This window comes from Talaromyces proteolyticus, assembly GCF_021365285.1.
Source record: "Talaromyces proteolyticus strain PMI_201 chromosome Unknown BGW36scaffold_1, whole genome shotgun sequence".
Taxonomy (NCBI): domain Eukaryota; kingdom Fungi; phylum Ascomycota; class Eurotiomycetes; order Eurotiales; family Trichocomaceae; genus Talaromyces; species Talaromyces proteolyticus.
The window spans coordinates 3,410,036-3,432,353 of record NW_025764277.1 but is presented as its reverse complement, the minus strand read 5'-3'; the positions used below and the strand labels follow the sequence as shown (position 1 = coordinate 3,432,353).

The 22,318-nt window shown below is 47.4% G+C and overlaps 9 protein-coding genes across 9 annotated transcripts; 3 read left to right on the top strand and 6 right to left on the bottom strand.

Annotated features, from left to right (window-relative positions):
* Positions 1 to 3: 3 nt before the first annotated feature.
* BGW36DRAFT_368371 (putative phosphatase regulatory subunit-domain-containing protein) lies at positions 4 to 2,732 on the bottom strand. Its single transcript, XM_046214985.1, has 4 exons — positions 2,613 to 2,732; positions 2,177 to 2,495; positions 619 to 2,089; positions 4 to 564 (listed from the first exon to the last, which is right to left on the bottom strand). Exons 2-4 carry the CDS (start codon positions 2,413 to 2,415, stop codon positions 295 to 297), a joined length of 1,980 nt encoding a protein of 659 aa, XP_046078535.1. The 5' UTR covers positions 2,416 to 2,495; positions 2,613 to 2,732; the 3' UTR covers positions 4 to 294.
* BGW36DRAFT_19524 (uncharacterized protein) lies at positions 2,649 to 3,038 on the top strand. Its single transcript, XM_046209821.1, has one exon. It carries the CDS (start codon positions 2,740 to 2,742, stop codon positions 2,953 to 2,955), a length of 216 nt encoding a protein of 71 aa, XP_046078534.1. The 5' UTR covers positions 2,649 to 2,739; the 3' UTR covers positions 2,956 to 3,038.
* Positions 3,039 to 5,875: 2,837 nt separating this feature from the next.
* BGW36DRAFT_368362 (aspartic peptidase domain-containing protein) lies at positions 5,876 to 7,512 on the bottom strand. The gene has a single exon (XM_046214984.1). It carries the CDS (start codon positions 7,095 to 7,097, stop codon positions 6,219 to 6,221), a length of 879 nt encoding a protein of 292 aa, XP_046078533.1. The 5' UTR covers positions 7,098 to 7,512; the 3' UTR covers positions 5,876 to 6,218.
* Positions 7,513 to 8,250: 738 nt separating this feature from the next.
* BGW36DRAFT_368361 (uncharacterized protein) lies at positions 8,251 to 9,021 on the bottom strand. The gene has a single exon (XM_046214983.1). The coding sequence runs from the start codon at positions 8,874 to 8,876 to the stop codon at positions 8,553 to 8,555; it is 324 nt and encodes a 107-aa protein (XP_046078532.1). The 5' UTR covers positions 8,877 to 9,021; the 3' UTR covers positions 8,251 to 8,552.
* Positions 9,022 to 9,661: 640 nt separating this feature from the next.
* On the bottom strand, positions 9,662 to 11,287 carry BGW36DRAFT_285483 (putative vanillin dehydrogenase; the record flags this gene model as incomplete). Its single annotated transcript, XM_046210320.1, has 4 exons — positions 9,662 to 9,809; positions 9,873 to 10,315; positions 10,365 to 10,758; positions 10,818 to 11,287. 4 exons carry the CDS (start codon positions 11,285 to 11,287, stop codon positions 9,662 to 9,664), a joined length of 1,455 nt encoding a protein of 484 aa, XP_046078531.1.
* A 445-nt stretch (positions 11,288 to 11,732) lies between these two features.
* On the top strand, positions 11,733 to 14,685 carry BGW36DRAFT_285395 (putative C6 transcription factor; the record flags this gene model as incomplete). The annotated part of the gene is made up of 7 exons (XM_046210314.1): positions 11,733 to 11,922; positions 12,000 to 12,087; positions 12,151 to 12,331; positions 12,367 to 13,334; positions 13,388 to 13,807; positions 13,910 to 14,187; positions 14,309 to 14,685. The coding sequence occupies 7 exons, from the start codon at positions 11,733 to 11,735 to the stop codon at positions 14,683 to 14,685; spliced, it is 2,502 nt and encodes an 833-aa protein (XP_046078530.1).
* A 745-nt stretch (positions 14,686 to 15,430) lies between these two features.
* BGW36DRAFT_285604 (general substrate transporter) lies at positions 15,431 to 16,950 on the bottom strand (the record flags this gene model as incomplete). The annotated part of the gene is made up of 6 exons (XM_046210334.1): positions 15,431 to 15,714; positions 15,777 to 15,959; positions 16,012 to 16,288; positions 16,340 to 16,490; positions 16,545 to 16,825; positions 16,891 to 16,950. The coding sequence occupies 6 exons, from the start codon at positions 16,948 to 16,950 to the stop codon at positions 15,431 to 15,433; spliced, it is 1,236 nt and encodes a 411-aa protein (XP_046078529.1).
* A 1,210-nt stretch (positions 16,951 to 18,160) lies between these two features.
* BGW36DRAFT_422439 (major facilitator superfamily domain-containing protein) lies at positions 18,161 to 20,266 on the bottom strand (the record flags this gene model as incomplete). The annotated part of the gene is made up of 8 exons (XM_046219696.1): positions 18,161 to 18,475; positions 18,537 to 19,283; positions 19,345 to 19,471; positions 19,534 to 19,656; positions 19,708 to 19,814; positions 19,872 to 19,955; positions 20,026 to 20,184; positions 20,249 to 20,266. 8 exons carry the CDS (start codon positions 20,264 to 20,266, stop codon positions 18,161 to 18,163), a joined length of 1,680 nt encoding a protein of 559 aa, XP_046078528.1.
* Positions 20,267 to 20,704: 438 nt separating this feature from the next.
* On the top strand, positions 20,705 to 22,132 carry BGW36DRAFT_393381 (FAD dependent oxidoreductase-domain-containing protein; the record flags this gene model as incomplete). Its single annotated transcript, XM_046217801.1, has 2 exons — positions 20,705 to 21,022; positions 21,101 to 22,132. 2 exons carry the CDS (start codon positions 20,705 to 20,707, stop codon positions 22,130 to 22,132), a joined length of 1,350 nt encoding a protein of 449 aa, XP_046078527.1.
* Positions 22,133 to 22,318: the final 186 nt, after the last annotated feature.

The window sequence follows — 22,318 nt, the reverse complement described above, 5'->3', positions numbered from 1 at the left end:
ATGGTGATGTTTTACTCGTTCATATTGGCATAATATAACGGATAACAATGCATAATCTTGTCTCATGACTCGTAGCCACTCATGCACAACAAAGGAAGAAAACAGATAACGCCGCGACATCAACCACCAAATGCACTTTTGTCCAACGCCGTCCATGATCCCGCCAGACTAACAGGTGCTGATAATAACAATCAAGAAGTAGAGCATTAAACAATATAGATATGGATAGGAGTATGAGTATGAGTATGAGTATGAGTATGTTCAGAATAGAGTCGAAATAACACGGCTGCGATATCACCCCGCAATAGCCGGTGAATGCGATTCCGCGCGGAATCCGTTCGAAAATGGCGGCTGATATAGCGTAAACATCATCGGCGAGCCGTTGTACGGGCTCATCGATGGCGATCCAGATCCAGATCCAGACCCAGAGATAGACCCCGACTCAGAATCCGAGATGGAAATCCCAGAGTCGACCCGAGGCAGTTCAGACGGAGACACCGACGCCATATCAAAAGTCAACGTACCGGAAGCCGGGGTTGTTCCCATGCTTTTCGTAGTGCCAAACTGTGGTCAGTCAGTCGATATGAAGAAAAGGCGTCAGGACACGGCACTCCTTACAAAGCAATACTTGTCCACGAGTTCCTTGTATGATGAAGATTCGTGGTGGGGCTTAGTCGACGCGATGGCCGCCACAATGGCTGGTGGCTGAGGAGAAGGTGACGACCGTCCCGACCCGGAAGATTTCGCTTTCGCGGTCAGGGACGTGCGATCCTCTGCAGCTCCGTCGTTGCGAACGGCCGAAAGGGATGCCCCAAAGTCATAGCGGTTACCCCAGGCCTGGCGAGCCGGCTTTTCTCTAGGCTTGGGAGGTTCCAGGTCATGAGAGTCAATTGCAGTGAGCTGGAAATCCGAGTCAGGTTTTCTGTCTCGTGAGAATGGAGAATAACCAGGTGATGAGAAGGAGGGAGATTTGAATACCCCAAATGATGGAGGCATCGAGAGCGGCCGCGACGCCGTCGGCCCGGCATTTCTACTCCGTGGTAGAGGCTGCGTGAGCGCATTTCTGCCGGTCCTTTCCGCCGTCTGGACATTTTCCACTTTGGAAAAGTCGACCTGGTAGTTCATTGAGGCATTGTTATCCCAATAATCCTGGCCTGCCACTGTGTAGCGAATGCAGAGGAACAGAGTTTTACTCTCCAAATTCGTAATGTCAGCGAGTTTGATACTAAAACTAAACCGATCGTATCCGTCGTTGACGTCTCTGCGGCGGACATCATGGTTGAAGTCGGCAGTAACTTCCGACACGGTAGTCCAATAGTCAAAGGTGAAGCGAGCAATCACCTGCTTGTGAAAAGCTAGGTTGGCGACGACAACAGCGCCGACTAAGTTCTGCTGGTCTGGTGACAAGTAAAGACGGTCCAGACGGACAATCTGGTGTTTTCGGGACGGGTTGTCGGAGGGGAAGTTGGGGAGTTTGATTTCCCAATCGACGGATTTGTTACCAAAGGGAAATTCGGGTTCGTTGGTATATGTCTCCACAGGAGAAGTGTTGGCACTCACAGCCAACGGCTTATCTAACTGCAAAAAGTGTCTGATGTGTTCCAGCTGTGCATCAAAATGAACATTCTTTGAGAAGGTTGGGGTGCCGGGCATGCTCGATGGCCGTCGCTTGGTGCGCAGAGCTGGGCGAACCACCTCGCCAGACTTTTTACGAACCATTGGCGGCTTTGCATCTAGATCATCGCGGTCGCTGTCGATGGGCGAAGAGGAGAGAGAGTCGGCGAGGAATTGGATGTCGGTTTCGGTGGAGGAGCGGGAGTGCGAGATGGATCTGGCCTGGTGGGTAAGAGGCAAGACCTTTGTTCGACTGTGAATGGCGACGTTTGGATTCACAGGGGGGCCCTGGATGTCAACTCGTTCCGACTGCAGCGACCTAATGGCAGCATCAAGTTTCTCGACGGGTAGCGGACGGACGGTGGTGGGCGAGGTCTCGTCGTCACTCGAGTTGGCAGCCGACTCGGGAGGTGAGATGACGGCTCCTGAGGGTATTATGGCATTGTTGCGTGGAGGAGGGGACTGGCGGAGGTTGCTATCTCGCAATTCGCATTAGTCTGGATTATTTCATACTGTGATGCACCGACTCCACTCAGAAGTCGTTCGAGGAGAGGGGACATACGGAAAGGACTGCTCAGGCTCGGCGGCCAACTTGCTGAAGGAGGGGCTTCTTCGATGCCGGCGAATGTATGTGTGGGCAGAGGATGATGATGAGCGCAGGTGATGAGGGCGCTCCGGGAACATGGCCGGGTTGCCGTTGCAAGAGAGCGCTGCAACGGGGGAGAGGGCGAGGGCGAGGGAGAGCTGAGGCGAGGTATATGGCATGGACTGAGGCAATCCGTCCGTCAGTATCGTATCCATCAAAGACTCTTCCTGAGCAGCGACGTCGAGGATGGCCACTCTCTCGCTGCCAATCTGAGTCTCGATCTCAATCTCTATCTCTATCTCAGCCAAGTGGTCGCCGCCACTGTGTCAGCGAGCACAACACTGCACAGCAGAGCAGAGAGAGATATCGGAGCGGCGGCAGGCGGCGCACGGGAGTAATAAGTGAGACTAACAGTGGAAGGGCCTGCTTAGCGCGGGCGGGCTTGCAGGTGGGGCGCTGCAACTAGCCACCAGCCCACTGCTCTTGGCGTGCCGGTGGATGCGGTGGGCTCCATCGTCAAATAATATACTACTTGCTGAATGTGTATATGTGTACGGGCTTGCGTGTGGCATATATATTGTGTATTTTGTGGGTTTGTGTACCGTTCGATGTTGTGTGGTGTATGGTGTGCAAGTGCCGGTCGCGGTGGTGGCACAAGTTCATGGATAGCCTTGCATGTCTTGCATCCCCAACAATCCCCAACAAAGCATTGGCTTTTGCCACTATCGGCAGGCTATCTTACGTCCATTAATTAACATTCCTCTGACGAGCTCCTCAATTGTGGGATGGGCTCGGATACGGGGGTAGTTCTTCTCCGCTCGTGTGGGAGAATCCTAGACCGGTCGGTGCTTATGGTCGCTGGGAAAATGTCGCCCGTAGAGTAGCATTCTTATATTCCTTCTACTCGATCCGTGGCAGGATCTACCGTGATAGACTAATTAATAGTCGAAGCCAGACCGAGCAGAATGTTGGAATAGTCGCATAGCACAGGTAGCAGTGCTCTCTTCGTAGAAACCTGATTGCAGTAGCGTCATATTTCCAAGGCACAGCAAAGCGGCTGTTGCGGCTGGATGACGTCACGACATTTACAGTATTGATTACCGTAGTTCTACTGTACAATAGCATATACAACAGGAGAGAGTGTTTTACTGCATTGTATGTATGTATGTTGTATGCTGTATGTAAATGTGTGCCGATATATAATTGTATGTGTATATCATTATATTATGCGTAGACTTTCGTAGAGCTGGTGGCAACATTTGAAGTATACGAAAATTCAGACCGGCCCAGACCGCGCTAGGAAATGTCGCTTCGAGGGCTGCGCCAACCAGCTGCAACCGACGGATGCGACCGTGCTGGCTGTTTCGCATTCTTTATATCCTAATTTTTATTAAATAAAACATACATATTGAATATTATCAAATCGATATTGAACTGCAGTTGAACCGAGTCCGCATCTACAGGGATGGCCCATATACTGGCATGCTCGTGGCGGCTAGCCCGATCCGGTTATCCGTGCAACCACTAGATGACTGTATTGAGGCGCCCATCAGTAATCAGATAGCAGAGATACCGTAGTACACCATGTCAATATAGGAGCATATGCATTCTTCAGTTTGACATTGATACATACATCAATTAGAATACATCTATCAATTAGTATACATCTAATATCATATTATTTGCTAATAATTATTAATAGCACGATATGTTGAATGTTGAAATGCCAACCATAAGGCTTGCCCCACCAGGAGAATTTTCTGCTAAGTTTTCTCTTTCGCCCCTTTCTTCGACGCCTCGACGCCTCTCGGCTAGGCTGAAACCCGTTTCTGTGCCCACGCCCATATTATCAGTCGAGGCTGCATTGCACAACACGGCTGATTGGATACGCCCGAGCGCAAAGTTGGAGCGTCAGTGCGATCGGTGATCTGTATTCAGTTGTACTGCTTCAGGTCTGAGCAGAGTCGAGCTCGAGTGTGGTCTAGAGCCGATTAACCCCCGGTGAGCCATCTCTTCTTTCTTCTCTTTCCGTTTCCTTTATTTTTAACTTTCAGTTTCCGGTTTGCTGGTCATCGCCGTGGGTCGGCCCACCTGTTCTGCTGCCGTTACCGTGCTTGATCCTTGGATATGGAGAGTGAAGAACGACGTCTGGGGCCTGGGGCCCCCGCGGAGATTTCTATGCTGGCCTTGAGAGTGTATTACCTATCCAACATGTAAAACAGTGGATTTTCGAGTGGAAGTGCAAGCGGACCATGGACAGGTTCCCACAGAGTTATGCTGCACATGCTTATCCACGCGCTGTGATTTGCAGCCCAAGGTAATGCCAGGAGCGGTTCTAGACTGGTCAGTGCTCGGTCTGGCCACTCCATGGATCTACTATACTACACTACCCTGAATAGTGTTTATGCTTTATACACCCCAACACGGCTGCTACCATATCTGCTTGTCATTGATCATGGCCCTTTGATATTCACAGCATCGTAGATGAATTGAGTAAAAATAATCGCAAACAAAAATCCCCAACGACGACACCGATAAGAAAAAGCCCGCCGCCCGACGTGCTTATCAGGTGGGGCGGCCGTTAGCGCCACCAAAACAAGGCATCCCACCCTCCTTCGCTCTCCTCCTCTTCTCCTCTCTCCGTGAGCTGACCACCGATGGTTGTTACAGTATAGCACTAGCGCGCTCGTTCCCTGTTTTCCTGCAGGACCAAGATGAGCCTGGTTTTAGCCTGCGACTTGACGATCGCTTGTCGAGCTATCAATCATCCAACAAGCCCTACTATGGCACCATCCAATCGCGCCATCGTGTGTTTAGCATCGACAGTCAGGTGACCGCCGCTTGCATCGACATCTATTCTCCGACATGCTGATGAGAGAAGCGGTCAGCACCAGATAATTGAGTTTATTTTAACTTTGTCCATCTGCTGCATTCGATTGTTCAACATTCACTCTATGCATGCTATGCTCGACATGCAATCCCTGTCATGCAGTGCACGACGCTGCCTGCAATGCCCGTGCTCTGTATGCACTGACACAACCTCCAGCTCAGACATGTCTGAGCCCGCGGGGTGTGTCTCTCGCTTGGCCGTGCTCTGCATGAAACTGATATCTACAACTTCTGGTGCAAGCGGGGTAGCTGCTGCTGGAGTGTGTGCTTACGAAGCTGCCCCTTGACATGTTTATTAAGAGTCTGGTCACGGCCAAGCTTAACTTCTGAGATCGCGGAGATCAACCAATCTGTGCAAACCTCACCGCTGCTTGTCCGGAGTCGTATCCGCCAATCGATCGCGATGCGATTTGCCATCGGGGACCGTAGCTTTGCCACAACGGGCACTGCCTTATGAGACGGGTGTTGATTACACAATCGCCGAAAGTGTAAAGCGGAAATCGTACATAATCATACAATCGGCCTCGTAATCATGCAATCCATCGGACATGGGTAGAAGCAATAGCGCTCGACATAGGCTCGAGCTCCTTCATTGTCACGCGCTCAATATCGGGATTGTTTGATGCTGTGTAACCGACCTTGTCTCGCTACGTGTCGATGTTAATTAACTATATTACTTATGAATTATTAATTAAGTACTAAAAATACATTATCACTAGCTGAGATAGATCGATGTTATGTGTTATGTAAGCGTCCTTAATGTTAGGCATACATCATTTTTTATCACGACAAACGATGTCTTAGTGAATCCATTGCTATCGTATAGCATATGTCAATATTATTCTAGTTATCATTGAATCAATTCACATGTACTGTAGGTCATTTAGTGCGTCACCTGTACTTACTTTATGTGCTATCTAATCCATTGACCTGACTAATCTATCAATTGATCAATTTATAACCCCTACTCATCCCGACTCCTCCCTGTCCATCTCCAGATGGCTTCAATAGCAGGGTGATCCAAGATACACAAAATGGAAGGTATTCAAGGTTTGTAATTAATATGTACATGTCCTGACACTTACAAGTCTACATATGTATATACAACGAAAAATTCTCAGGTCCTAACTTAGTTCACCTGATCCGCAAACGACAGGGTAGGAACAGACTGGTTCCAGATCATGTACTTGCTGATATAGAATGGAATACCGGCGTTACCACGGCCCGTCACAACATTCATCCACGTACCACAGTCGCCAGTCGACGCATCACCGTTCTTCAGGTTCGCGCCTGGGATGGTCACCGTGTTGGGCCCGCTGTTGGCAGAGTTGAAAATAAAGTCAAGGTCTGGCAGCGTCGAGCCGCAGGGGTACTGCCATGAGCCAGACGAGTTGGAGGAACCCTCGATCAGGCCAAAGTACGCCGAGGCGATGTCCGCAGAGACAGAGAGAGACGAAGTGCCAGAATCAAAGTCGAGATCGATGGCGGCGGCAGAGAACACCTGGCCACCAGACCCAAACTGCGCACCCTGGTACACCCACTGGCCCTCGTTGCCGGAGCTGGTGTTGGCAATGGGGATGGTGGTCAGGTTGCCAGTGTAGGCAGCGCTGTCGGCGTATCCGAAATCGATGAAGCCGGAGTTATTGGTCTTGAAGGCTGTGCTGAAGACGGGCTCAGGGACGTAAGGTTCGAGGCATTCCATGAAGGTGCACTGCGGCGTGGGGCGGATGGAGTTCTCGACGCCGAAGCCCAAACCGACAGGGCCGTCAGTGTCACGGCTGCCGGAGCCACCGCCGCCGTATCTCAGGTCAGAACACACGCCAAATGGCATGTTGGGCACAGTGGCACCGCCGATATTCACCGTGTCCATGGCTGCGGGGCCAGACGCGCCAGAACCGTCGGCGTATCCCAGGCTGAAGTTGAATCCGGTCATCTCTTGGTAAGTCGAGCTTCTGCTGGGGTCGTAGATGGATCCCGAGGTGACGGTAGACTGCTGATCGGAGGGCATGAGGGTACTTGCGGTCCATCTGGTATTGTTAGTTTTGACTTGTTCTTTTCTATTCTATTCCAAGACACGTACAGATCAGAAGAACCAGTGTCCAGGTTCAGTATCACTTGCTGCCCACCAATGAGGACAGGAATGATCCAACCACCGCCATCGAAGTTGTCGTAAACAGCGCCGGTATCATTGTTAACGGACGCGCGAGAAGGAATGAAGCGATGGGCCGGGCTGCGAATGCCTCGCTTTTGAAGTGTTGGAGCCGCGAGCGACTCGCTGACGAGCAGCAGGGAAATGGCAGTAGAAAGAATGCCGGCCATGATGAATATAATCCTAATGAATGAAAATGGCTGGTCTGAGTAGAAAAAATCCAACCCGTGACAGCAGGAGTAATAATATATATACAACAGTAATTTTATTATTATGCCCAACATGAATAGGTAAAACGCCGACGTCGCGCCCCAAATGGGAATATGCTGACCCTTTCCCCATCACAGCGCAGATCCCACCTCGCATGGTCGTAGTATGGTAGTATTCCATCTGCAGCCCTAAGTTAGTACATAGTTGAGCATGGCTGTGGAGTTTCAGCTTGGACTCCGCGTTTCTATTTCTATTTCTATTTATATTAGCCGGATCTGATGTTGACTAGTAAATGATTAGTTAGCGTAACTACGTTGATATTTCGATACCTCCTATTAGATTTAATGAAGAGGCTGACTGTTTATACGAAGCCGGCGGAGCGGTTGCTTAGACTATGCCAGCGTGAGGAAAAAGTAAGGCCCCCAACAAGCCTCACTGTAGACAACAATTCTCTTCGACCCTTTTCACGATCTTCATCACGGTGGAGACAGGATGCAGGTACACAGCCTGCTTATTGGTGGCGTCCGATGCAGCGTTACAATTTTAGAACACTAAGTCAACACCAGCCTCTAGCGATGGATTTAATACTGCTGCTAGAGAGAGAATAAGCTTTTGGAATATTCCATCTGTATTCTCTTGCTTGTTCCTATATTTGTTTCAAAGTAGAGTCTGTCTTTATATTATTTAATAGAGGTTTTAGTATCATGCTGCAATATTCTATGACTCGAAGAACTAACGTGCCATCAGTTTCAGCTCCAAATTCAGCATTAATTGGAGTATTAACGGTTGCAATGACTACCTCCCCGCGCATAAGCGTCCGCCCCAAAATAGCCCTATCCATTCCCGACTTCCGCCTCTACTCCAGCTTTCCAACAATCTCGACTTGATCAAACATCTTATTTGAAAAATAACTCTACCGAGGTCTGTGCAGCTGTACCATCCTCTTAACTCCCCTCTAAACAGAAACTGCTCTGTATTTCCGAAAACTCCGCTGTTTGCCGTCTTCTGCGGTTTAGTATCGTGGGGGCCGCTCCACTACTCGGGGCCGTACATTACCATCGCAAAACTAACAACGACGATTCGAATTCTGGAGACAAAGATGAACTACTTTCGAAAAGAGACCTGAGGCGTACTATGTTCAGGCTTTAATTCAGGCCGATATAATTGTAACCATTTGCGCATATCCATAAACTGAAATAATCTCCAAAGAGTGGTGCGATGAATACCTTTATCGACCTCTTTCATAAGCGCCTCGTATTTTGGGCAGATCAACGAGCTGATCTCGTTCCTCTTCAGTGATCTTGTGTGGTGCGCCTGAGCGAGGCCTTTATTTATTATCACGACTTTTTCCGAGTCGAACGGTGCCTTGAATCGTGTCCATGGGGGTCTCTGGGTGCAACTGGTGAACTTTTCCATAAGAGGGGCCATATGCTTTCAATTCGCATATTCGAGAGCGCATTTGAGGTGTTAATTCGTGTCTTGAAGTACGCGAATTGGGGGCATTTTGGGATACGAATAGCTTCATGTTGAAGCAAAATAATGAGTTCATAAAGCGGCATATGTAAATAGCGCGTGATTTCGGCCTAGTGCCATATGGGAATCGATTACAATTAGCTGCTGCTGATCGCTTATTGACTCCAAATTATTCATTCTTCGCGATCAGCTTTAATTTTATATCCATCCAAGTGCATTTGAGCAAATTTCTAATCAGATGTATTATTCAGAATTTATGCAGAACTGTTCATTTCGATGCTACGTGAATCACACTGCCACTGAGTGTGAAGAAGTTGACTAGGGTACTGATATATGCCTCAGGCTTACATCTAGGCCCCGTGGGTAGGAAAGCCCTAATCCGATCTGTCAAGTCAAAGGTCGTAGATTCGACGGAGGGACATTTGTCGTTGCTTTTTCTTGCTGATGCATGCGATCTTAGAGTGAATATCAATGCTTACCTCTGCAATTTTCAGCCGGTCTGAATTGATGATATACTTTAGTCCTATATCTAAGTGATACACACAAGTAGTAGCGACACTAGTCAAGTCATTAACACATCAGTTATTAAAATTGTTATCGTTTTCTTTTGAAAAGCTGATACAAATTACTTCGCTGTATGAAATTAGACCTTGCCGATCGCATCTCGCAGGTCATCTCAACATTGACCCGTTCTACATATATATACATGCTGGAATTCTTAATGTCATTCTGGTTTAATTTCAGTCTGTTTTCCATGTAATAACTTTCGTCTGCAAAAACTCATCCAGTGCACGAATACCACCAAATCGACCATACCCGCTGCTTTTAACACCTCCGTGTGGTAGCACAGTTTCATCGTGAATAGTAGGCGAATTGATGTGGACAGCACTAGATAAAAGCGCTCGTCAGCATAAAAATTCAGAAGGATTTGAGTAGATGGCCTTTTCTCACCCAGATTGGATCTGACTAGCAACTTTGAACCCTCTCGTGAGGCTGCTAGTGTAAACTGCAGCAGTGAGGCCGTATTCGGTATTATTCGCAAGTTCAATTGCCTCATCTTCCGAATCCACAACAAATAAAGAGGCTAGTGGCCCGAATGCTTCTATGTGATACAGATCTGAGTCTTGGGAGACGTTTTCAAGGATGATAGGCTGCATCTGAGAGATTGTTTGATCCTTAGTATCAGGAGGTGCGAACAGCTTTTCAGCGCCTTTATGCAGAGCATCAGAGACGAGGCTTTGAATCCTTTTACGCGAAGCGGCTGATACTAAATTGGGTACAGGTGAAGAGGCACCAAGCATTCCCTGAGCTTTCTCGATCAAAATGGTACGGAAGGATTCGGCAACTCTTCGCTGGACGATGATGCGCTCCGTTGACATGCAAATTTGCCCGGCCTGTAACTGTCAATCACGGTCACTGAACGGTAATGTCTTAGCCACTTACGCCCCTAAATGCGCCAATTAGACATCCTGAGGCAGCTTCTTGCAAGTCTGCATCATCAAGTATGATGCAAGGTGCCTTCCCACCAAGTTCCAGCAACACTGGTTTCCCAAAATTGCCAGCGACAGACGCAATCGCATGACCAACCTGAGTGCTACCAGTAAAACTTAGTTTTCTTACAGCTGGATTAGCAATCAATGTATTTGTGACTTCGACTGCGTCCGATGGCCGGTGAAATATCACATTCACGCAACCTTTAGGCAGACCAGCCCTGCTAAAGATCTGACCAAGTGCCCAAAAGCATTTTGGCGACAACTCCGATCCCTTGAGAATGACAGTATTACCTGCAGCAAGTGGCAGAGCAACCGCACGCATACCCAGCATGAACGGTGAGTTCCTAACAAATTAACCCAGAATTAGCGTGCCGTCCTTTATTGAATAGGACAACAATGTTACCAAGGAGCAATCCCCAAGACGACACCATACGGCTCTTTCAAGACTACTGCAGCCTGACCCTCCTGCGCAACGGACGGCATGGTCCCTTCGACAAGGGGAATCATAGCAGCAACATCTCGCAGTAGATCTGACGCACGCTTGACCGCACGGTAAGCGTTGTCTAACGCAGCTCCCATTTCTTCCTGCTGGTAACGAGCCAGTTCATCCTGGACCGAATCCATGAAATCTGCTGCTTTCCAGAGAAATTGCCGCCGAACATTAGGCTTCAGCTTCGACCATTGTAGAAAGGCAGCTTGTGCAGCTTGTACAGCCGCATTGGCTTCCACAGTTGAAGCACTACTGCTTTGATGACAACATTGGTTGTTCAACGGACTTACAACGTCGAATTTCACCTCGGTGACTATGTTTTCGTTGTCTATCAGCAGTGGAATGACCGGAACATGACTTAGAACATTGCTCCCATTCTCCATGTCGAGCCGTATAGTATATTATTCACCTAATTTGCAAGGCGTACACAAGGTTACTACAAAACAAAGTCCCTTCGATATAGAGAGAAATCGATGGATTGAACTGTTACGATCTCCCGAGTTTCCGGGGCCTCTCCAGGCACCGGATACTGGGTAAATGTCTGCTTATTGTCAGAGAGTAGCAATAACCGCCGTTTGCTTAACGTGCGGTGGCACAGACCAGAAAGTTCTTCAGGTGATTAAGCAGGACATGACCCCAAACGTACTCCATTAGTAACAAGGCTCCGGAACGCGTTCCGGAACCCCGTCATGTGACGCCGAATGCTCCGAATGGCTTCCCGCAACAACATCCCGAACCCTGCAACTCCTTGGACGACGATTCGTATTCATCTCCTCGGGATCCGATCCGTGCAGAGACACAAAATTGTATCCCATCGTATCAACCTTCATGTCAGCACCCGAAACACGTCGGCCACGAGGCAGTGTGAATCGGGAACCCTCTCCGGGCGAACCCCGTACACCTGCAGCTGTTAGTGTACGCCTGGAGCATGGAGAACCGGCAACAAAGCGTCGAAAGACAAGGCTGGCCTGTGACGAATGCCGCAACAAGAAAATTAAGTGCGATGGAGTTCGACCGCGTAAGCACATAATGGATGGAGAATAACGCGAATGGCAACAAAGAAGAAGGGCAGTTAAGCTGATTTGTATAATGTAGTATGTGGCGCCTGTACGAAAAAGGGTTGGTCCGAGCAGAAGTGTGTATACAATAATGCCGATCGGAGAGATTGGGCAGGCATGAGACAGTAGGCTACGAGACCTAGAACAGTGATGAAATGAACGGCGTGGGCTAATGCGACTTGACGCAGACTCGTTGGGCAGCTACAAGGGAGAATCAGGTCTCTCGAGCATGAAATTGCAGAGCCCATGCCAGGCTCAGAATCTCAAGTCCTTGTGTCCAGACCCCCACAACAGCAGCATCCTGTCTTGACAGGAAGCGATTACTCTCGATTACTCTACGATGTAGGCATCGCCTTTTTCAACTGCAGCGTATGAGGCGTATTGCACTGACTGCTTTCCCCAAGGACGAAACCTTGCCTATGCAAACGTCTGTGGCCCCGAACCGCCAAGATCCAACTCAATTACTATATCACCCCAAGGAATCTCAAATCTCTGCGTCTCAAGACGTTTCTCTGACATCGTCTAGGATAGCAGACTGCCCGGATAATTCTACTGTTCCTGAGCGAGATGACTCTATCTCCATCCATGACAGGTCCAGAGGTGTAAGTGCCATTGTAGGAGCTGTGACAGGTGAAGAACAGAATCACAGCTTCCATGGAACCTCCTCCGCCGTGACTTTTATGCAGGAGATTCGTCAGGCGATCAACGCACGGGTTGGAGTCTCCCCAGCGAGTGGGCATGATGGGTACCAGAATAATCAAACATTTAACTATGTCAGTCACCAGCAACGCTCATCGGCCGGCTTTGTGAGGAAGCGTCTAGCTTCTGACTACGTTTTGCCGCCCCGGAAACTGGCGGACGAACTCTTTCAGACCTATTGGGTATACGTATATCCCCTCTACCCATTTTTGGACAAGAAAAGCTTCATGCAGAGCTATAACAGCATCTGGACGGGGGATTGGCCGAGTACGTCAACTTCTTCATCTTCCACTCCCGTATTAGGTGTTGATGAACCTACGGCAATTTGCACTTTCAATATGGTTCTTGCGTTAGCTTGTCAATATTCGCATGCAGTAGAGGAAGAAAGTCGTCGCGACACAGCGAAAACTTTCTTCTTTCGTGCCAAGGATTGTTTGCAGTTCGACCCTGTAGATTCATCAAACCACTCAATTCATTTAGTGCAGGCATTGCTTCTGTTTGGACAATATTTGCAAAGTATCGGAAGCCCTCATGAAGCGTGGGGGGCGATAGGAGTGGCTACGCGAATTTGCCACGAGCTGGGGTTTCATCTGAAAAATGAAAGTACTATTCAGACTGTGAGGGAGAGGGAGACTGTCAGACGAGTGTACCACGGTTGCGTAATGATGGACAGGTACGTTTCCAGACCAGCAAGCGAACACTTACGATGATCCTAACCGACTTCAGGATGCTGTCTATGAACCTCGGCCGTCCGCCCATGGTGTCAGTTTCCATGGCAGACTCATTGCCATTGCCGTTGGACTTTGACGAGGATTGGGAGGATGGTAGGGATAATAGAACAGCCGAGACTTCGGAACGAGCTTCTAAGGGCCCATCAACGTTATCGTTCTTTACACACTCTGCTAAACTCTACAGCATTATGCATAAAATACTGTTGTCCATCTATCCCGATGAGAAAGTTGAGTTGTTGGATGATTCTGAGCGATACTTCATAGGGCTTGAGCCCACCTTTCAAATCGATCACGACTTGACGAAATGGTGTAGGTCAATACCAGACCACTTGAAGATAAATCCGGCTCTTGACTCTCAACCAATTGAAGAGCAACGTTCCACGTTTTGCAGACTGAGTTTTATTCTTTGGGCGAGGTTAGTATTATTTTATTTCACCCGTCTTCTAGTTGATATCTTACTGCCCCAACGACCCCATATAGCTATACAAGATATTTATGACACTAAACACTACCATAGATTTCTTCATGTTCGTCTCTACCTCTTACGACCTATATTCGCTAGGTTCTGCATATACTCCCAGATTGCACATAACCATAATAATCATATCGCGGGGACCACGGATCATTATGCTGTATCACAAATACCTAGTTACGATATGATTAGTTACCGAATGGCACTGCAATGCTCCATTCTATGCGTCAAGACCGCCAGAGAACTTATTGCTGTCATATGTAAACAATTCACAGCAGAACGTTCATGGGGCCGAAAACCATCATGGCTATTAAGCGTTTTACGTAGGTACACTTCTCATAGAACAAACCCCTCCCCCTTCTTAATTCATTGAGAAGACGTCATAACTCTTTGGGTCTTCTTTATTTGAAATGCTTTCCGGATGCTAACCTCATTGAAATTAAGATGTCTACCTCGCAGCTGCAGTGCTCATAGCAATCCGCCTGCGGCCCGATATTCCCTGGGAGGTCACTGAACCTGAGATCGAGGCTTCATGGACGTCCGCATTAGAAATCCTTCGCGACTATCGAAGCGATAGCCGATCTGCCCAGCGTTGCGTTGCGGCGCTCGAGATCCTCCACGAAAAGCTGTCAAGTAATTCACAGCTCGGCCAGGCTCAACAGGAGCAGAGGCATTGGCAGGGTGACCTGGCTGAATTTGAGACACAATTTCGACTTGATCAGGGGTATCAAACCCTAGATGGAGCGACTGGAGCGTGGAATTGGGACTATAAGCAGACTTGGTTAGAGGATTTTATTTTTCTTGACCCGTTGAACATATGAATGTACTGTAGACATATGAAACCTTTTGACAAGGCCATTGTTCTTCCAGCCGACCAGCAAAAAATATAATTTACGCCGTGGTGCCAGATACCAGGATCCGATTGGAATACATATGTATTCCAAATGCCCATGGAATATGTTAGTTGTATGGATACAAAATTATAAGTTATTATTTAATAGATACCGGCAGGGCCTGTGGGATTCAAGAGATGAAGGTTTTCGTGCGTGAGGGCGAGAGTGACGACTCCTCATACCCAGTGTAAAAAATAGCCACATGTGTTAGACCTTGGCAATAAAATTTGTCAGAGCTGAAATTTATCAGAATTGAGAAGATTGAATAAGCATTGAATGACTATTCTCAAATTGGTACCTAGTCGCCCTGACCCGATTCAAGAGGAAGTTGAAACCGGCGCGTCTTGAAGCGCGCGTCCTCACCCATATCCTCCGTCTGCCCCCCGCTCTGTCCGAAGTATATGGAGTAAAAGATTCCACAGAGATGGTGAGAACATGGCCTTAGACATCTGCTATTATAGCCTACTCACACAGGGGCGGTCGAATCTTTCTTGTTGCCAATATCCACCATCACAGGTGCGATATCTTCCATCTTGACTTCTACTCCCGTCGTCCTTTGTCCTTCAAACACAACATCGATCTATTCCATAGTCATCCCTGTGGTCTCTGGGAAGTAGAAGTACATGACGATGCATTCGATAATACACCAGAAAAAAGTGATAAGATAGAAACCCTAGGTGATGCTCATTGCAAAGGGTATAATATAAACGTTAAAGAAAGCTGATAGGTAGACAATACAACTATAAGCCGCTAGTCCATGCGCACGAAGCGAGTAAGGGAGCACCTCAACAGGGTACAGCGCCGAGAGCGGTGTCCACACGAATGAGTAGGCTCCAAAGAAGAAGAATATCAGGAAGACTGAGGCGTCGGATGCCGATGTATTGTCTGAGCCGGAATATAATTTGGTGAGAATAGTATATATGATTAGAATTAGAGCCATGACACCTGTGGCAATTACTAGGTTTCATTAGCTGGGTTCAATATCAGGGTCAAGTTGCGGATAATAAAGATTTTCTTACAGAAAGAAGGATGGCGACCAAGCCTGTAGCAGAAGACGCTTCCAAGGACAGCCACGATCAAGCTGAAGCCATTTATTCCTATGTTTATACCAAGTTGCGTTTGTACTTCTGTAATGCCGGCAGTAGTGAGAGTATCTCCTAAATAATACGTGATAATATTATTCCCACTAAGTTGACCAAAAACTTTTGAAATTGTCAGCCCGCTTTCCAATGCGTTATTATAGAATAGGCTCACTAGCAGTGGCTGCCACAACACCAAATCGCCATCGATTGGGTCTCGTAGCCAGGAGAGCTTTAAATTCGATTTTCCGTGTTTCCTTCTCGTACGCAATGGCTTGACAGATTTCTTCGTACTCGAGGGCAACAATAGGAGCATCCACATCACCGCCTCCGTGATACTTAACGATCATCGCCCTAGCTTCTTCATGGCGATCTTGGTATATCAGCCACCGAGGAGATTCTGGCATAAAGGCCAAGGGTACAATGCTTAGAACAGACGGCGTCAGTTGAAGCTTGTTACTGTCAGTAAATTTGTATTGAAGGAATCAACTTCATGACCTCACCAAAGATGGCAATCTCCAGGCCCAAGTCGAATCAATATATTGGCTGCCGAACGTGATTGCTGCAGCCATAATACTTCCGACATAATAAGCAGAGCCCCACAACCCAACCAGCATCTCGCGATTGGCAGGATGAGCTATCTCAGCAAGATATCTTGATAAGTTGCATTAGCAATAGCAAGCATTCTTGTATACTCCACAGACCTACGCTGGTGCTGCAACGGATCCAACCGTTATTGAGATTCCTATAAGTAGCCTTCCGATGCAGAACATCGCTTCATGTACCGCAGCAGCTTGAAGCACGCTTCCAGCAATTGCAATTAGTGAACTTATCACGAGTCCCCATCTGCGGCCCCATCTGTTCGATAGCTCGCCTGCGAAAGAAGTTGCGATTACAGCTCCGACAAAAACTATGGCCACATTCAGAGAAGTTGTTGCGGTCGTGAGCTGGAAATAATCGCCGTATGAGGGCAATATTTGAAGCCCATTCTACAGGAATACACTTTATTTCTTCTGCATTCAGATAACAAGGACAAATTCAGCAAGCGACATACCATCATCGATGAGTCGTAACCTAACGTTGTACTATTCATGATAGCAACGAAGCCACACATGAGGAGGAGATAGTTCTCCTTCAAGTTGGCGTAGGACATTTTGGAAAGCAGGCCGTGGTGGTGCAGAATATAAGTTCAGAATTTGTCAGCTGCTGCCGATGACCGTATATTTTTTCTATGTCAATGCAAAAATGCGGACATTGAAGGTGCTTTTATCTATATTCTCTAGCAGCAAATGTGGAGCAAATTCGACTCCGTTTTATCTTCAGGAGACGCCCGGTCAAGCGTGATAAAAGGTAGAATACTTTTAGGGACCGATAACGACAAGACGAACTCCTTAGTGGTTTACTTAATAAGTTGTGTGCCAGACGTTATTAGGTTAGGATTAGTTAATTCGGTCGTGGTTCGCTGTTGACTGCCCGATCGTACAGATATCCGAAAAGGCATGACAGGGTTCTTGAGATTCAAGATAAGCTCCACTTGAGAGATTATAAGAGCTGAGTAAAAGAACCGCTAAGCATTGGCACCCAAAACAGACCACAGCTCCATTACATTCACCAATCCTGACTATGGCAATGGCTCGATCGACAATCCTGCCTAATGCTTGAAATGAACATTGAGTAGTTTGATTGGACGCCTCAAAACTACTTGGCTTCGACCTGCGAACAAACAGGTGTCTCTGATTATATATGCAATCACATAAGATCTGTTATGGATTCAACAATTGTTAGGCAAATGCTACTAAGCTAAGATTACTGAAACTATCGATACTTTTCCTGTTCATTGAACTAAGGCATCCATGTCTCGGGATCATTGATCATGACCTGTCTAATTACCATTTTGTCATCGCCGGCATTCCTTCCTACTCCAATGTTATACACCCCCTTCTCCAGACTCCATTTTCCAAGTTCGACATTCCAATAAGCTAGCTCTCTACTTGTGAATGACATTTGAAGTCTTTGTGATGTTCCAGGCTGCAACTCTGCAGTCTTCTCGAATGCTCGAAGCTCACTTTTCATGTATATCTTAACATGCAGCTCAGACAAGAAACAGCATGTGAGCATGAAACAAGGATATTTGATCCAAACTCCTAGCCTGTAGAGAGAAATTTTCGAAAAGAAACACGAATGATTCATTATCAACCAATATATCGCTCTGGGTAAAAGTTACCTTAAAGGCAGATACAATGAGAAGTAAAAGGTCCTTGTGAGTGTCGTATTAATTAATTATCGAGATATCTAGCACATTTACTATGAAAATTATCCAATTTTTACATGGCGTGCACTTTAGAGCCGCTTGTCCACTTTCTAAAAGTCTTCCCCCAAAACCAAAATATAAGACCACAGAGACACCAGAGCGTTATCAAAGCCATGTTGGTCATAATTGGCGTAATGTATCCACTCTTTAGGGTCCATTCAGTGAGATATTTTGAGAATCCGTACCCCCAGAGGTTCTTGTTAATCGTGATGGCCACGAATAGAGGACCTGTAACTGGCTTGTACGAGTCTACAGCATAGGTAGATGCAATTGACGGGAGAGCAGCGAGCTGGATGCCAGCACAGGTATAGCCAATGATAACGGTAATCTAAATGCCATGAGATTTCCTCTAGAAGATAAGAGAAGTAGAAGAAGAGATCTTGACATACCTTCCAGTTCCAAGAGTGTTCATATGCAAGAGCGACAATGACATTCCCAATAATCATAATAATAATGTAGGGAATCATAGCTGGCAATCTCATCTCTGGCTCTCTAATACCGTTATTTCTCTTTGTTAACCACTTTGCGATAAGATCACTTAAAGGGCCGGCTGTGAATAGGCCGATCAAAACGCCCACGAAAATTGCAAAATTGAAGAACCCTATCGTAGAAGAGCTAAATTTATAGGGTGGTGCAGTAAATACTTGCGATTGAGTGAGATTAAGTGTAAGTGATGCAGAGCAAGACCATGCTACAACCAAGGCAGCAAATTGAACGATGGGAAAGAAGTACACTTTCCACGGGAGCCATAGCTCCAGCAAAAAGTTACCTTCATATGGTTGGAATAACTTCCACTGGCTCTTTGACGGCTTTCCCTTGGTTAGCCATTGATGGCTATGTGCGGGAGTTATACCTTGGGCTCGAGATTGGCCTTCTTTTTCTGGATCTGAATTCCCCACAAGTGATCTGTTCTTGGTTTCCACCTGTTCGAAGTTGGAGTTCTTCTCGTCAGATATAGAATCGTCAGACGTAGGTTGGTTGGTTGTGTTCTCAAGCACAGGCCCCTGTCTGAATTTTGTCTCGGGAAGTAGAAAGATGAAACAAACCACTGCGAAGCCCTGAAGAGCAGCATTCAGCCACCAGAAGCTCGGTAATCCAGCGTACTCTGCCATGTGACCTGAGAGAATAGGACCCAACTATAGTATATCTCTAGTTAGAAGGTGGCAAATATCCTCTTTATAGGTTATATGAACTGACCTGTAAGGCACCAAAATAAACTGCAAAATACAGCGTTTCGTACTTTCCTCGATCGTGGAGGAAGACGACATCTGCGATGATTGTTGGCGGGGTACTCTCGCAAGGGCCTGCGCCAATCCCATTCAGCCTGTTAGATAAGTGGTTAAGCATTCGAGTCCCCCAAAATTATAAGGGAAAATAGCCACGTACACACAAGCACCTAGGAAACTTCCGTACGATGTGGCCTTTGCTTTCCAGATGCTACTAGCCAAACAAATTAAAGTCGAAATCACCATCACAGGCCGTCTCCCAAAGCAGGACTGGATTGGCACCCTTTTTATATCTCAGTAATAATTTATATCCAGAGCATCTGACACCGCATACCAGATAAAATTGCTAAATCCTAGCACTAAGATAGTAATTCCGGTGAGTTGCACGACATCCGCCAGGCTTGAGTGAAATTCCTTCATGTAATATGGAAACATAGGAGCCTGATAATTCGTCAGTAATCAAACCACAGAGTCTTTTAACCTTTGGGCGGTGCTTACCAAGGCAATCGGGCCTATGCCTTGCACAAGAGAGCATAGCAGCGCACAATATATAGTAGAAAACTTCCAAGCCCGGGTCCAATTCTGAGAGGGATATAAGATTAGAATGTTACGGGACCATCTGGGCCTTCATCAATTTATAGGATTTCCTTACAAGAGGGTCATTTTCAGCGTCGCTCGGCTGAGGCACCAGCACCGAGTGTTCGCCGCTGGATGATTTGACAAAATGGTGGTTTCCCACATCTGTCATAATCTCCGTCCCAGGGAAAATTTCCGTCTGCAGCTCCTGCTCCAACTCCCGCCGAGTGTTTTCCTAGTGTAGCCAGTCAGCACAAGAGCATCAAAAAAGCGCCAAGGGGCATAAGGTCGCGACTTACATCGAGATTCTGCTCCATAGCTGAATACTTCGTTTGTCTTGACGCTTCCCATCTTCTGGCAACAGAACTGGTCGACTTAAAATAAACCCCTTCCAAGCCCAATTGCCACCAACAGACTTTGTCTTCGGAATCTGTTTCCGAGAAGAAGCTATTGAAATGCCCACCTCCGCAATTGCTCTATCAGCTCTGACTATGGGGTAAGGGGTGGGGTTGTGGGGGACTCGAGGCTGATGCGATAAGGTTGAACGGCAAGATGTGTCGGGTTCACATCCCGAATATCGGAATGGTTTCCGGGAAATCCAGAACCTAGGACGAATTTATGTGGCTGCGTTCTCTTGAGGACTTCTGCCCTCATTTGCTGTAGACGAAAGTAAAAGCGGAATTTCTATCTCCACACGCTCTTCTTTGTCTTCTCTCCTATCGAACGAAGGCGGTTTGGCAGCTTTACACTCGACCATGCATATATTCGACAAGGTCGAATTCAGTAGCGTCAAGCCATTTGATATCATCATTGTTGGTGGAGGCGCTGCTGGTATTGGGGCAGCAATTGGAGCGAGACAGGCCGCACCTGATGCCAGAATTCTCCTTGTTGAGTCGGAGAGCTGTCTCGGCGGCGCGGCCACTCACCGTGGAGTGTGTGCATATTGCGGCCTGTTCACTGTGGACGAGAATCCGAGACAGGCAGTTGGCAGTATTTGGCTAGAGCTGAAAGAGAGGCTGCGTGCCGTCAATGGGACAACCGAATCACCTGTGCGAATTCGGGGTGTTTTTCAAGTACGTATAAACGATAGTCCCTCTCTTTACATATCGATTTCCTTTGGCAGAATGATAATTGTCTTTCTTTTAAAATAGGTTGTAGAGCCTGAGCCATTAAAGCTTGTCCTCGATGATCTCATGAACGACTATAATATTGACGTGCTTCTGCACACCACTGTTGTGGGCGCCACTCGATCAGCATCGAATATGATCACCAGCGTCGACTTACAAGAACGAAGGGGTCGATTACATGTTTCAGCTAAAGCATTTGTTGACTGCTCTGGCGATTGTGACTTGGCCTACCTTGCGGGTGCTTCAACGAGATTTGGAAATCATGGTACACTGAATCTGGGTTCCCTGTCTGCCCGCTTCGGTGGTATAGATCCGAATACGAGGCCATCTGTAGCTACCTGGAGAGATGCAATCATTTCTGCTAAGAAAAAGAGGCCTGAACTATGCGATATTATCCCCAAAAACGGGTCAGCACTACTCCATATGCCAATTTCGGGAGACGTGATTACATTTCTGCCTTCTGCCTCTTACGACCCAAGGAGCTCAGCGAGCATTACAGCGGCGGAGAGATCGGGAAGGAGACAGGCCCAGGAATACCTACAAATTCTACGTGCTTTGCCAGGACATGAGGGGATGTATCTGGTCTCTACAGGGCCCAATTTTGGTACCCGGGAGAGTCGGCATATGAACTCGATGCACCAGCTTATGGCAGAAGACATAATGGATGATCGCCGCTTTTCCGATGTCATTGCGCTTGGTGCATGGGGATTTGAGTTTCACGATGTAGAGCACGAGAGCTGGGAAAGCACATTTACGTACCCTCCGAAAGGGAGATTTGACATTCCACTTGGATCACTCAGAAGTATCGACACGCCAAATCTGTTTGCCGCTGGAAGGTGTATAGATGCAGACCAAAAAGCAAGCAGCGCAGTGCGAGTGATGGGAACCGCCCTCGCCACAGGACAGGCTGCGGGGGTTGCGGCTGGATTTGAGGCAAGGAGGGAATCTAGTGGTGGATGGGATGTATCGCAGGTACAGGATTGCTTGCGAGCTCATGGAGCTCTCCTAGACTCGGATTTGCTGCCAGACGTGGGTCCCATTGAGCAGATCTATTAAGACTATAACTGATCAAGGGCATCTGGAGTGTTGCTCTTGATATTTTCGAGTACTATTTCGAGGCCCTAGCAATAGTTCTACTCAGTTTTCTTTCTGGAAGCATAAGCTCTCTCTTAACAATAGACTTAGCGCCTTGGTTAATACAACAATGTAGAACTCAGGTCTGGTTATAACCAAATGTTTAGT

Bases quoted from the DNA above. Each gene is read 5' to 3' on its own strand.
- BGW36DRAFT_368371 (XM_046214985.1), bottom strand. From the start codon at position 2,415: ATGGATACGATACTGACGGACGGATTGCCTCAGTCCATGCCATATACC. The intron at 2,090-2,176 runs GTATGTCCCCTC...ATTGCGAGATAG, and splicing joins GAGCCTGAGCAGTCCTTTCC to CAACCTCCGCCAGTCCCCTC. The intron at 565-618 runs GTAAGGAGTGCC...GACTGACCACAG, and splicing joins TCGTGGACAAGTATTGCTTT to TTTGGCACTACGAAAAGCAT.
- BGW36DRAFT_19524 (XM_046209821.1), top strand. From the start codon at position 2,740: ATGTGTATATGTGTACGGGCTTGCGTGTGGCATATATATTGTGTATTT.
- BGW36DRAFT_368362 (XM_046214984.1), bottom strand. From the start codon at position 7,097: ATGCCCTCCGATCAGCAGTCTACCGTCACCTCGGGATCCATCTACGAC.
- BGW36DRAFT_368361 (XM_046214983.1), bottom strand. From the start codon at position 8,876: ATGGCCCCTCTTATGGAAAAGTTCACCAGTTGCACCCAGAGACCCCCA.